Source organism: Pararge aegeria, chromosome 10, assembly GCF_905163445.1.
Source record: "Pararge aegeria chromosome 10, ilParAegt1.1, whole genome shotgun sequence".
Taxonomy (NCBI): Eukaryota; Metazoa; Arthropoda; class Insecta; order Lepidoptera; family Nymphalidae; genus Pararge; species Pararge aegeria.
Window position 1 is genome coordinate 7163481 of NC_053189.1, and position 15255 is coordinate 7178735.

The following is a 15255-nucleotide window of genomic DNA, read 5'->3' on the forward strand; positions in this document are numbered from 1 at the left end:
ATATTACTAACAAGCGTATGCTTATAAGGTAAACCATTTTTGACCTCTTTTAATTGTACGAGCGCTCCCTCCAAATAAAGCTATTTATAGCTATCTACCTTTCATCTTCAGGCTGTACCAGCTATTTACTACTGTTAATTTATGACAAGGAGAAAGAAAATAAGGGATAAGTTATATATCTGAGTATTGCAAAGCTGTAGATAATGGACCGACAAAATCTATATACCTAATGCCTAATGTCGACGGCACTGTTGTGTAGGGAAAAATTTGTAAGACTTTATAATTACAACATTATAGTTTTAAGGCAACTTGAACATTTTGGTTAGAAAATAAATAACAAAAGTAAGTAAAGAGAGAACACACAAATAAAAAAATATTACAATAGTGTGAATTTAAATTTTCTGCGGTCAAAACAAAGTGAGACAAATTACGAGCGATAGTTCAGTGTACATAAAGTATAAAGTCCACACCCAAAAGGGCTTTGAATTCTAAAAGGGAGCTGCAGTGTCACGTAAATGTTATGGGAGCATTTGGCTGCTAACCAGAGAACAAACAATGCCACTGCGAAATTCGCTTACTACTAGTATTCGAATGCAAACATAAGAATCTTACGCCACACAAATCTGAATAATTATTCTAGAGAACTTTCTTAGTGAATATTAATGTTTTGAGCTTCGATTTAGTTTATTATATTTCATTTCATTTTCATATTTTGAATTACGAATTACTAATTAAAGTGTCATGTCGGATTCTTTAAATATATTTAGATGACACAGAAACATTAGATACCCGACTAATATTGAAGCATAAAAAAACTACTCCATTTTAGAATGAATGGTTTCTCGAACTAACAGTTAGTCACTTCATTCCATTTAGCAGTTGACAGTATAATTTTACCTTTATTATTCTAAGCGTTCACCATTTTCGGGAACAAGGAAAAAAATTGTGAGCTGATTAGATATTAGTTATTGTGTGGAATCATTCATTCATCATCAGATCATTCTGAAAAGTGAGACGTGCGCAGAGCGTTTTCACGGTTTTTGAACACAATGCAATAGATGCACATTAGCTTCATACAATAATGGCTGAATGAGGATTCTGTATTTTCTTAATTCAATCATCTAGATTTATAATTGTATTGCTAAGCTAATGTTTTGCTTGCATTGATGAAGAAAAAGGATGATATTTCTCGTGTAAGAAAGGGATAGATGACCCACCTCACCAAAATAAAATGTTCTTATTGTAAACATCTTTTAAATTCCTTATAATTCGAATACGAATGTGCAAGAGCAAGGAAGAGAAGAAAAGAAGAACAGTTTAAATATGAGAAGTTCAACGAAAAGTTGTGGAGTTTTACTTCTAATTGACTACTTTATGTTACTTTCCCGAACTTTGTTATGTAGTGTTATCACTAGACTCTATTACCTACTCATGTGAATTGTGGTGACTATAGGCACCGATTGCAAGGATCTCTTTCTTACTTCCGACCAATATTTAATAATATATTTTGATGTGATGTAACTCTATTTATCGGTCAACTGTTAAACGATTCTGATTATTTAATCATTTGGACGGTTTATCTAGCTTTTTAAGTTACCCAATCTTGTGTAGATTCTGGAAAATGAATCAGTTTAATAATGTGTAGTAGGTATAGGTATAGGTACTCTTCATTACTAGTAACTATCAAATACTGCTGTGAGAGCCCAGTGGGTAGGACTTCGACTTCAATTTCGGGGCTGGCAAGTTCGAATCCCAGCCTCTAACTTTTAAGTTACGGGCGTTTTAAGAAATTAAAGTATCTCTTGCTTCAACGGTGAAGGAATACATCGTGAGGAAACCTGCATGTCTGAGAGTTTTCCATAATGTTCTCAAAGGTGTATGAAGTCCACCAATCCACACTCCATGAGGTGGACTACGGTTTTGCCCCGTCTCATTGTAGGAGAAGACCCGTGCCCTGTAGTGTGCTGGTAATGGTGATAAAGATGATGATGATGATGACCAAATACTAAAGTATCCATTAGTCACAGTGTTATGGTTTTTTAATTTCATTTTATTCTACTAGTGGATGCCAAAATGTAAATTATAACATTTCTGAAATTCCGTGAGATAATAGTGAAGATGCATATGTTGAACTCCAGAAAGCAAACTACAAGCAAAGCTATATAACTTAAGAAATATCTTGAAAAGAACGAACTTTCATATAAACCATCGACCCCCTTGTTCACACGTAACCTTCTTGCGGGTAGTTTTAAAACTTAGAAACCATTTTTTAACTGAATGTCTAGCCAAAGACATTCATACAAACTCACGTTCCCAGGATTAAAAAATAACTTTTCTCAGAGAATATTCTTTCCGAATTTCAAAATTTCTACGTTCAGCTGTTTGGGCTGTAAGTGACTGGCAGTCAGGACAAAGCCTTTTATAGTTATTGATTGGATAAAACAAAGTAAAAAAAACTCTTTAAAAGCACTTAAAGCGTACAAAACTAGTAAAACGAGCAAACTAATACGAAACTGGGAACAAAGAGATCGGAACAAAATCCCGAAAATTGGGACATGAACCGCTCATGGCTAATGTTTGTTGTCGAACATGAGATTTTGGCCGTATTGAAGAAATAAAAACGGCGATCACTTAACAGAGGTCGTTGTATTCATTTCTTTGTTTATTTGATGTTACTTGCTACACGATTGTTACATGTCATAATATTATTTGATACGGCTGAACACACATGGATTTTGCTCAATTAGGTCCGACTAGTTAAACCCATTTGGGGTTCCTATTCATGAGCTTGTTCGTCGCGAAGTGGTTTTAAACAAACTGCCACGTGAGTTCAGCCAATTTCAGTGTTTTTAATCCTATTACTAAGCCTTCATCGCGCTTGTTTATGTGTCCGCCCGTCCGTCCTTCCGTTATTTCAGTGACGCTATCACAGGAATGTATCAGATTTTTTTTAATGTTCTCGTATTTTAAAGTATTCATTGTACCTACTCTAGGATTCAATTTATCTCTGTACCAAATTACGTCAACATTTGTTCAGCGGTTTAGCCAAACATAGGTAACAAAAAAAAAAAATTTGCTATAAAACCCGTAGGAACATTTTATTTTTCTGGAATATAAAGTATGCTATGTCCGTCTCTCCGGGATGCGGGATATATCTGTGGCTTTCATTAAGATCGTTGCAACGGGTGAGTCGAAAATAGGTAACAAACAAACACATACACTTTCACATTTATAATATAAGTATGGAACTATGGATTTTGTAAATGTGTTGTTGAATATTCAATGTATATATTCTTTGAATTCAATTACAAAGTTATTGGGCACTCAATAAATTTTGTATTGGACTAGTGACGCGTGTAATTCCTTATATTGCTATCGTCTTGTTGAAACGTGAGCCAATTGCACATTTTCTATTGTAAGGATATTGGCGAAACTGTATTTACAGTTCTAGAAAAGTCCCATTAAGCCAAGTAATTTAATTCCAGCGCAATATTATGTAATAATTAGAAACCTGTCTCGGCTCCTTTCTTCGGAGAACTATCTTTAGATCGTCAATGTAAACTGATATTTTACCCTTCACATTTTTGATCCACGTTTTGTCCGTACTTTTAATTTACTTCGTGTGGTACTTGGTATGTTTTAATAATAAATATACTTTTACATATTTTTTACTATTGCTCTGCCTGAAACTGTCTACGTCTATCTTTATTCCAAGATAGGGAAACCACACATTAAGAATATTAGGGCCTAAATAAATTCCGCAATTTATACAATTCTGCACTTTTTGACCTACTGATGAAAAATAAGCAAGGTATAGCTGTTAAAAAGCTATAGAGCTAATGTATGTAAAACCTGTAAGCCGCATATTTTGTTTAAAATTACCAATACTAGCCCGGTATCTGAAGATTGGCGTGGTCCACCACTAAGCCTCGGGGAACACGTTAAATTTGTAGTTTTTTTTTCTCTAAAATGGGACAATATTCGATAATGCCAATGAACCCGCATCGGAGCAGCTTGGTGGGCCTATGTTTTTAAACCATCCCTCCTATGAGAGAGGAGTCACGTGCGGTAATAGGAGGCTACCACTCAAATTATGGTTATTTATGTTCTTTGTTTGTCAAATGCTGTTTAAATATTCATCTGTTTAATAATTCGAGAAATAACAAGGTCGCTTACCGTGAACAAAGTTAGAAACGTTTTGACATGACTTTATAAACCATAGACTTGTATTTGCTTACCGTAACTACCGTACCGTAACTTTACTGTAGCCTGCGCTAAGTTAGTAACATAAAATTATGATTCGTGTACTTTATAATCTCTGCCGCGTGGTGACGATAAATCAGAATACTGTTGTCACTACCCCTCCTTTTCCCGCGGGTATCGTACGAGGCGACTAAGAGAAAACAACCGAGAATGGGCAGCAGCATCCTCTGTGGTACTTCTACCAACCACTTCGATCACCAACCCATCTGCTCAGCGTGGTGATGGACAGACCCTCCCGATGGAAGATGCCGTTAGTCCAGCAGTAGACTGTTATAGGTCTTGGTTGACGATGATACATTTTCTTTGGCAACAGCAGCCCCCGCGAAAAATATATCTTATCTCAGTGTGTAATAAATAACTCATTTACACTTATCACATAGGCTCAGGAGGAGATACTATATTTTTCTTTCTAGAAATATCCGAGATGAGAGCCTGTGATAACAACATTTCTAGTACCCACGTAATACTTATAGAAGTACATTAATTTTACCTCAAACAGTCACAGTCGGAAAACATTTTTATGAAGTGGGTCATGTACAGACGCAGGTGTATTTTTCCGTTGGTATTAATAAATTATCACACGCGCTTGTTGCTCACGGTGACTTTTTATATTCCCGATGTAATAAGCGAGAGTGTATCCAGCCAAAAATATGAATGTGTTAGAAAAGATGAGCGAAAACATTAATCGTGACAATATACATTCTACTTACTTTATATATCATAAACATTGTTATCACTCAATAGACATTTTAATGAACCTTAAGCTAAAATTTCCAAAATCAAAAAAACTGGTTTGAATATTTAAGTTTAGGTTAGTGCCTACTTCTAAGAGTTACATTGTTAGTCTACTTTTTTGATGTTCTGTTTGCTGGATTGACCGATTTACCATACAGATTTTCCTGTTGTCGCGGTTAATAGCAATCATTTTATATCATGGAATAAATATAAGAAAACGTAACACCTGCTTCCAATCCAATATTCAAAAGTTAATTCATCAAGTTAGTTTTCCACTTACCGTTTGGTGGCCCATATTCTTGTTCCGTCAATTATTACTATACTAGCGGACCCGACTTCGCCCGCGAATAAGACGACTTAAAAAAAACCACGTCAATTATGCCTATCCAAAAAAAAATCTCAATCAATCGAAAACTCCGTTACGCGGATTTTGAAAGACCAATGGGGAGAAAATAGCGATGCTATCCTGTAGAAGCTGTTTGCTTTTCCGGGATAAAAAGAAGCCTATGAGCTATGCCAGACTATATTGTTGGTATCTCTGTTAAATTTTAGCCAAATCGGTTCATTCGATGTGGCGTTAAAGCGTAACAAACATCTATCCATACATACATCCATCCATCCACACATCTATTCTCACAAACTTTAGCATTTATCATATAAATAGGATGGTACGCATGCATTCGATCGTTGTCCTTACAGATAACAGCAAGGTATATGCACCTTGCTGTTATCTGTAAAGAATTATGTCCTTGATCTCCGACAGTATTCATCAGATATTTATTAAAATTAGACGATACATTTTTGGTAGTACACACTGTCAAATAAACAAAAGAATGATTAAAATCGGTGCAAATTTAACGGAGATATGAAGTAAAATTGGTAAAACTTTCACCCCATTTCCCGGAGGAAACTTTTTGTATACCAGGAATATTAGCTACCACTGTACCAAATTGTATTTAAATCCGTTCAGTAGTTTTCACGTGATACCCGGACAGACAGACAGACAGACAAAAATTAATTAATAATCTGTTTTGGACTCAGTATCGATAATAAAGCATTCCCCGGTCAAAATTTTCAAAATATATTAAATGTACAGAAATCTTCCAATTACAGTTTTATTATACGAGTAAGTATAGATTAAAAATCATGTCATTAAATTTAAAGAAAATCAAAAGATTATCAAATTCGACCTTTTTCCTCTAGGTATATAGATAGCGTTTTGGAAGCACAGACGCCGTAAAGAATTCACATATGTATTGGTTGAATTAATCTCGTATAGTTACTGTTCTCTCAATAGTCCTGACAATTTTCTTTATAATCTGGGAAAATCAGCTATTACCGTTACAATAATACTCGAGAAAATATCTAATGCTAGTCTTTATATCTCAACCTAAAACAGTATAAGATATTTTTTGGTAAAGAATCGCTTAAATGAAATCACACGATAAAATATAGGATAATGCCATCGGATCCAAGATTAAATACAGCTATCCTATCTCAATATACTTATCCAAGGCGAGAAAAGTGGTTTTTTAATCAACTCGGAGCTGCAGCGATTTGTGTATTACCGTGAATGCAATGGAATTAAACCTCAGTGAAACGATCTCTACTTCTCTAAGTGGAATCTAAGCATGATTGAACAACAGTGAACGCCTAGAACTTAGTACTTTGGCCTACTTTGCTGGGGATACTTTTATTTCACAACATTTACCTGGGATCATTTATTTTAGAGAAATAACAAGTACACCTGTACCAGTTATATCTCTAAAATAAATTACGAAATTATTATAAAAAACACAGTGACCTTATGTGGTTACGGATATGGCAACAGAAAATGGTTATAGTATTTGAAAATATTAAAACAGTAATTCACACGAACTTTCATACGCACACACAACAACAACCAACTAGCTGGCATCAAAAAAATTCCAACTACGAGTAGTTTAAAAATTCACTACATCAGTCACAATTACCCCTAAATTGTATATTATGTTACTAGGTACTTTAAATAAGCTCTCACGTGTATAGAATATTCCTATAAAGCAAAATAAACAACAACACAACTTAGATAACGTATACCTAACCATAGTTATAATAGAATGTAAACCAGGTCTAAGTCGGTAAATCTTCGTTAAGTCCGGCGCGGCATGTGGCTCGGACCTCGGACAAAGCTTGCGGTAAACACAATATTAATATCAGATAACGCGAAATTAATACACGGTAGACATTATTGAAATTTGATTACATGGGTAGAATTTTCCAAATAACATTGTTTATTTATTAAAATTTAATTAAAATAAATAAAAGGCTGAATCAGGTAGATTTTCGCTATAGTTGCAATACGTGACAAGTTTTAATCTTTGCATCTTTTTACTTTGAAGTGAAAACTACGGTTGAATTGCCGTGTGTTGGCATGATCATCAGTGTTGTATGGATCACAATGGGAGTTTGTGGAAAACACGTCTGCAGTATGGCACGTTACCGTCGCGCTGCTTTACTCATGTGGTGATTTACATCAGATTGGTACTGGTAGGTATTATTTTGCTGCTTTGCAGATCATGAGAGTCGGTCGCCAGTACTCGACGCTTCTTCGGCGGTAATCATTTATGTGACAGCTTAAAATTGCTGCTTTTTTATAAACACTGTAATAGTTTGATGTGATGGCATCTAATGGGTACGACTAGCGGAAGGCAACATGATGCGCGATATGCACAAAATTTTTGCGACCTTTCTTTTCATAGGATATTTAAATAGGGAATATTTTTTTTTGGATTTAGCATTGGTTAATTTTTTTTTTTGAAAAAGATTCACAGCGACTTTCCGAAATAGTCTCACGTCAAGTCAGTAACAACTCTATTACAGTTACAACGGAAGGCAGGAATGTTCTAGGAAGTAAAACGAAGACAGCCGTCGCATTTAGATCCCCCAATTAACTTTGTCTCGGCATAAATCCCTGGATTAATGGAGAGACACTGTCGGTAGTCGCGACTCTTTTAATCTTTTTAATCAACTTTAGTTTTAAGTCGACTGAAATTAAATCTTTTGAAGGAAATAGTATAATTGGACGTCAACAAGATCATTAGTTTGGAGTAATTGTTAAAACGTTAAATAAAAGTTATTGCCTAAAAATTCCCACTGCTGGGCAAAAGCATCAGAGCAGATATAGAATGAAAACTAGAGTTTTCAATGAGACGTTCACGAATCGTTAGCATATAATTTTTATTGTGAAGTGACAGTGAAAACTACACTCGTTTGAAAAACTAACTTGGCAAAAATACAACAACAAACTATAATTAATTAGCTACATAGGAAAATAAAAATTTCAAAAATATTAAATGAAATTATAATATCTTATTAAAGAATTTTTATAGAGTTTGAGAGTTCAAATTCCAGAAATCCAAAATTGTGAGGTACGGCGCGTTATAGCACGATATTCGCTGACACTAAAGGTTTACACTCGTTAACACTCGCTAAGTTTTTATCGTTGAAAAACGAGGCAAAAAGCCATCTGTTTTATTTTTACGAAGTCTGTCTTTAGCGTCGCACTTTCGCGTAATTAGAATCCGCGACCTTTGAAAAGTAAGTACCTACTCCGGTGTAAAAGCTCTAACCTCTAGACCTCTGCTTTTGTACCTTCGTTTCTTGCAAAATTTATCTGAAATTCTTACTCGTTGTATCACAAGAACATGTTCACTTTGATTACTGTATAAAAATTGCTAGAAAAGTTTTACCTCAGGCAGTCTGGCGTACTTAAACTTTTGGCAGCCAACTCGCACCTGGCAGACCAGCTGACAGAGTTTTGAATAATGTAACTACGCTTGTACATTTAATACACGAATAACTCCTACTTCTAATGCATTTATAATGGACAGAAACTGAATTTAAGTTGAATTCATTAACTTCATTTTATTTCCAGTCTTTATATTATTTCCAGTTCCCATGAAAACGGAGGGATAAAATCTATGAACTTGAAGCATTTATTTTTATACGTAAGCTGCAGCCCGTATCTTCCTGCGAGTGTTTCGGGAACCGCTAGATTTATTACGTCCTTCTCCAGGTTGCCAGCTATTTCTGTGTTAAATCCAGATTGATGCAACGATGGTTGAGGTAGACAAAGAAGCAAACAGCCAGCATTTCGCATTTATACCATTAGTATGGATGTAGATGGATTTTTGTATAAATAATTGTAATCATCAATCGACCAATTCTCGGGTTTTGCGAAAAGTACCCAATATACGCATCAATTTAAATAAACGAGTACAAAATCCTTTAGAAAAATAACGAAATAAAATATATGCTCAGGATGCTGTTGAACCCTACTGTAAACACTGTCAAAAATAAATTTAAGAAAAGTTGAAGTGATTTGCAATATACCCATTCAGAAATAACGTTCGAAAGATAATTATTATAAGTATAATATTTAATTTGTTATACAATAAATAACAGTGTTAAATAAGGTGCATGACATTATTGTTTTAAGTATTTTATAAGGCCTTTAATGTGGTTTCAAAGTAATTTAGTAGTAGCAATTTCTCGAGAGCTTGTAGCTTAGTATTTTAACCTGGACACAGCGCCTGTCGTATAAAACGTGCCACAGCAAGGAGGTAATTTAAAAGATATTTCCTTGACTTTCTCGATAAAATCCTCTTTGATAAAGAACAGTACAAAAGGAATATAAAACTACGATGCTGTTTTATGTGGATTTAGGTTATATGACAAGGCAATCCTATACGAAGTGTTGTGCAAGGGTCGTAAACATCAGAGCTTATGTATTTAAATTCTTGTAAGTGCAGTTGTGGTTCGTAGTCAGATGAGTCGCGCTTGACTCCGTTTTCGAAAACACTTCAAACTCGTAATTGAACACTATTTTATATGAATTCGCATTCTATGAGCGCCTAGTAACGAGAAATTTAAATTCAAATTCAGAAATTCTTCATTTATGCAAACTTAATCAAAGTGAACGACGAAGCATTCACATTATCTAACAGTTGTCAACTTAAAAATATAACTAGACAATTCCAAACGTACTCTGGTCTAGGAAAACTCCACAGCATAGTCAGCCGGTTAAACCTACTTAAATTCAAGTATTGTTATATTTATATTTATATTTTGAAACATTATGCATGTCTCGTAAGAAAACGACAAACAAGCTAAAACACCCTGTAAGGGGGATAGGATTAGTTTGATTGCTACATCTATTTATGGCATATAAACATACCTCTAAATTATCACAGTTATGTGCGTTTTTAATTTAAGTGTGAAAACATCGTGAGGAAACGTGCTTGACTGAGAGTTCTCCATAACATTCTCAAAGGAGTGTGAAGCTACCAATCCGCACTTGGCTACCATGGTGCTTTGGCCTAAATCCCTCCTCATTCTGAGAGGAGAGCCGTGCCGTGATGAAAAAACAGACATAGTCATAAGCCATAATATAACCTAAAGGTTGGATCTGTTCAAATGCAGTATTTGCACTACATGAGAACATCTTTTGATGGTTCACAAGATGCTTCTGCAGTCAGTTTAACCAAAAATATTTTTAAAAGTAGATACGTATTATTTTGTGGGATTATTCTTAGTTAGTTTTAGAAAATATAGACCAGTAGGGCATGATGCTTTCCAAATTGGCTTTGCTGTTTTACCATTTTCCTGAAAAATACTAGCCCGATTTTACTGTGGTTTGCATATGCAGATACTTACAGCTTGCAGGTTTTTATTTACCAGTTCAAGTTGGTCCTTGACTGCAATTGCACTAGCCATGGTCGAAACCTACCGAAGACCACAGACCACCTACCACTTATAAACCTCTGCAAGCGCTTAGCACTGCGCCTGGCAGGTTATCCAATAAAAGTAGACTAATACCTTATTTTACCAAATTCTTCAATACATTAATTATATACACATCACTTAAGGTAACGAATAAACTATGTTTAACTACCCTGAAAGATTTTCTTTCCGACTCGCTTAAGTGGGCTCTCACATTGTGTTTAGTTCTACACCGAAACATTTCAGCTCCCGCTCAATTTAACGGCAACGAATATTTAGGTCACGTGTTAGTTACTTCGTGGACTTCGACCATGATATACTTTGGTCTAGTCAACTAAGGACTCCTTTTTATAAATTTAAAATGCATATAAAAATTTTCGGATTTTTTAAATTTATAAAATTATAAAAAAAAGCAATGTGTCATCTCTTGTTTCAAACGAGTCTCATTGTAATATGGACCTTTGAAAAAGTAGATCGAAACTGCATCGTTTCCTACTAGATGACGTACTTACTATTTTACTGATGTGAAAGGTATATACTAAATTCGGCATCGATGGTAGGAGAGCCGTAGCTTAATTGGGGAAAACGCTCAGGCCGCGATTGCCAAAGAGTCCCAGGTTCAAATCCTGTCGGTTCCGGAAAATTTTATATGCGTTTTAAATTTATAGAATTGATAGTTCCTCCCAGTGTTGGTAAAAACCAAAAAAAAATATAAAAAAAATTAAAAGGAAACCTTGTGTGGACACTAAAACTATAATATACCGTAAATAGCATCATAATATATAATAATGGAGCGTAGTTTTTTTCCTATATCACCGTTTCGTTACAACTTAAGGCTCTTGTTTACAAATGTCTCTCTAATAAATAGTTTGTTATTATTTAAGGGCATATAATTATCGGAGAGTGTATAGCACAATTAAACCGGCTAAATTTATTGTTCACTTCTTCTTGACCAACGTGCATCTTTAACCCTCTTAACGTCAGTATCACATTGCTGAAAGTCTTGTAGCTATCACAGTTATATTATTTCTACCCCTTCAAATTGGTATGTACTCATAAATGCCCATCGATTGGCCTATTGTAGTAAATTTTATTACAAACTTCAACAGCTCATAAATACGTAAAATACTATAATGCCCTACCTACTATACTCTTATTGCAAATATAGACTGTTGAGTAACATGGTGATATATAATAATGGAAGTGTTAGGTTTAATATAATAGTCAAATACTAAGCTCAAGTGAGTAGGGATCTTAATTGACAGGCTATTATGTAACGCCAGTTAATTGTTCCATATCTTCATAGTTACTGCTTATAGTCTAATCTTCTATATTATGTAGTACCAAATCCCAGGCCTATATTAGATTTGTAGATACATACACAGTATACTACTGCTACTATATATTTTAACATATACGATCGCATTGGCTTTCAAAAAGCTACTTTGAAAAATGTCTTAAATTATTTATATATTTTTTATTTTTTATATATATTTGTTTTGCTGTTAAGTTTCTTGCCAGCTTCTTCTCGGTAGGATCTGCCTTCCGAACCGGTGGTAGACTCACTACAAACAGACATACTTGAAGTTTCAAAAGTGCTTATATTAGGCCTACTTGAAATAAATTAATTTTCAATTTTTGAATTTGAATTTGTTTTTTTTCCGTCTCGGCCTCCTTTTCGTGGGGACTGAGTTAGATACCTAGCACGCACCATTAAATTTTCGGAGTTCTGTCTACATTTTAAATTTATACAATTAAATATCACATGCTTAAGAAAGGAGGCACATCATGAGGCAACCGACATGTCTGTCATTACGTTTCCGAAGGCGTGTGATGTCAAACAGTCCACACTTGGCCTTCTCAGTCTGAAAGGAGACCCGTACTTTGCAGTGGACGAGTAATGATGATAATGACTATACTGATGGGGTATTACAGTATTATAGTAAAAAACTTAATTTCACATCTTTCCGTATCATATTTTCTCTTTGCACTTATTTCCCTTTTGGAGAAATTAATTAAAACAGTTTATATAAAAAATACGCGTTGACAGCTATATTTACATTTAAGATCAAACTAACTTAGAAAACAGAAAAATATTAAGGTCTGATATAAAACAATGATCGACCTTTTTTAGATCTAATAAAGACCATATTATTGTAGTACCTACATAGTATTTATATATGAATGGACATTTTACTCTCTCAGAATTGTATAAGTATATTATTGATTAAAGTTTCAGATTACTGTATCAAATCATCATGAAATTTAAATTGGCGCAACCTTATTCACACTCATTTTATTTACATTCATACATACACACAAACATTCTTTAAATTTCAAAACATTCGCACATAACATTGCTTTTAAATGAATATCTATCACTAACTTCCATAGCTCTATCGAATCTAAATTGATTACGGATCGGAAAAACTTAGTTCCATAGTCAACATCCTCAGCCAATTAATTTCAAAATACTACTGGACCAGAGCCATTTCTCATAACTAACTAAGGAAAGAGGGTTTTATAGTTTAGTCTCCATACTTGCCCCATGAGGATTGGCCAATTTAAATTTCATATTAACGAATGAAAACGAAACTGACACACAATCCATTTTCAAAAGGCAAGCTTTTACAGATGAAGATAATTTAATTTAGGCTTTACGTAGAGGAATTCAGGATCGTGCACTTACCTGAACAGGTTCGCATCCTATACTTAAGCGACGAGCAGTTAGGGGCACCGGCATGCCACACATTCACTGGCAATACAGTACATCGCAGGATCTGCCGAGTTTAACAACAGCACTCACCACGTCACAACATTCCAGGGTGCGGTTATGCGTAGACACACACAATCGTTATATTATGTCAGTTCGCGAAACGGTCGAGTACCAATTTTATGCGGCCGTCACATCGCATCGCGAATAAAGGCAAAAATTTATAAGGAATAGGAGGGTAGTTGGTTAATAATGTGGACAAGCGAACGTTATATTATTTCCAATAACAACCAATAATTGCGTTAACAAAGGTTTTCTTAATACCTTTGTTAACGCAATTATTGGTTGCGTTAACAAAGTTAACAAAGTTAAGTTGATACTTAATACCTTTTGTTCCTTTTCCGTGACATAGGAAAGGAAATTTTCATTGTAATATTATTGTTAACACAATAAGATAAGAGCAGAAAATAAATTATATTAGAACTAACAACAAAGTGCTCCAAAACTAGACAAAAACAGTGGCGAATCTCACTGCTTTTCGGCAAATTGTCTTAATTTGTTTCGGAACAATGTTAATAAAGTTTGAATATACTCGTAGTACATATTTATAAAATAGCACAGGCATTTATTCAACTGCCGTATTTAGTATAATATATTCCAAAATATATTTTCGAATTCACTCTAAAGTCAAAAAAAGCCTAAATAAAAATTTTGTGGATAAAACTTGAAAAAATGATTAATTTCATGCCCTATTTACTTTATTTATTTGCACACTACAAGTTAAAAAAAAAACAAAAGAAGAATATAAAAAAGCAGTAAACAAGTTGCGGCCTTATCAATTAGAAGCGATCTCTGCCAGGCAACCTTAGAATTAGGAAAACATGAGGATAGTAGACTGCAGATTGTGCATAATTTAAAAGAATACATACGAATATGTTTCTTATTTTGTCGAAATACCAAATAATATGGCTGACAATACCTTCCATACCAAATTTCCTCCCCTGTTTTACCATCTTAGGGGTTGAATGAAAAGAAAAATCTTATTAATACTCCAGGATAGGTAGACAGGTAAAGTTGGTATATCTGGGTTTTCTAGACGCTTAAATTATAGTCAACTAGGATTTTGCCATTGTTCTATCTTCGTTTAGTCCCTAGGGTGGTATGTCTGTCAGCCAGATTAGAACCTTACACAGTTATAAAATTATATATCTTTAAATGAGCAATTCTCTGTTATATCTTTAAATGAGCAATACTTATATTTATATAATTGGAATCTCAGAATCGGCCCCAACGATTTTCATGAAATTTAGTATACAGGGGATTTCGTGGGCGATAAATCGATCTAGCTAGGATTTATTTTTAGAATAGTAATTTTATTCGTGTTTTCCGGTCTTCTTCTTACGGCACCTCTCCGACTAGCGAAGGTTGGCAGTAAGCTTCGTAAACTCTTGTCTATCTTTCGCGAAGCGAAATAATTCTGCTGCACTCGCGATTCCATTCCAGTTAATAATCGATTTGGTGCAGACGAAGCTGCACGGGTCAGCTAGTTAATAATTAAGAGGCTTCAAATCATAGAGACATGTATATGATTTCGAAGAAGCGGCTTAAATTTATCACATCAAAAAATTTATCATTACATTTCTTAAAAACCAAAGCCTTAGCCTCTATTACCAAGTAATAGAGTTTAACTTTGAAGTAATGTCATATTACCAGTTCGTATTTAGTTGTATGAGCGATGGAAAGAGTATGTTAGGAGTATCTCTGCGTGATCATATCAGAAA

The 15255-nt window shown here is 34.5% G+C and overlaps 1 protein-coding gene across 1 annotated transcript in view; it reads right to left on the minus strand.

Moving 5' to 3' along the window:
- Positions 1–13641, minus strand: part of LOC120626678 (suppressor of lurcher protein 1-like) — a 377806-nt gene extending 364165 nt beyond the window's left edge. Inside the window, exon 1 of the mRNA XM_039894293.1 lies at positions 13451–13641. Coding sequence (XP_039750227.1) covers positions 13451–13466 — 16 coding nt within the window. The 5' untranslated portion in view covers positions 13467–13641. The remainder of the gene's footprint in view (positions 1–13450) is intronic.
- Between the last annotated feature and the right edge of the window lie 1614 nt (positions 13642–15255).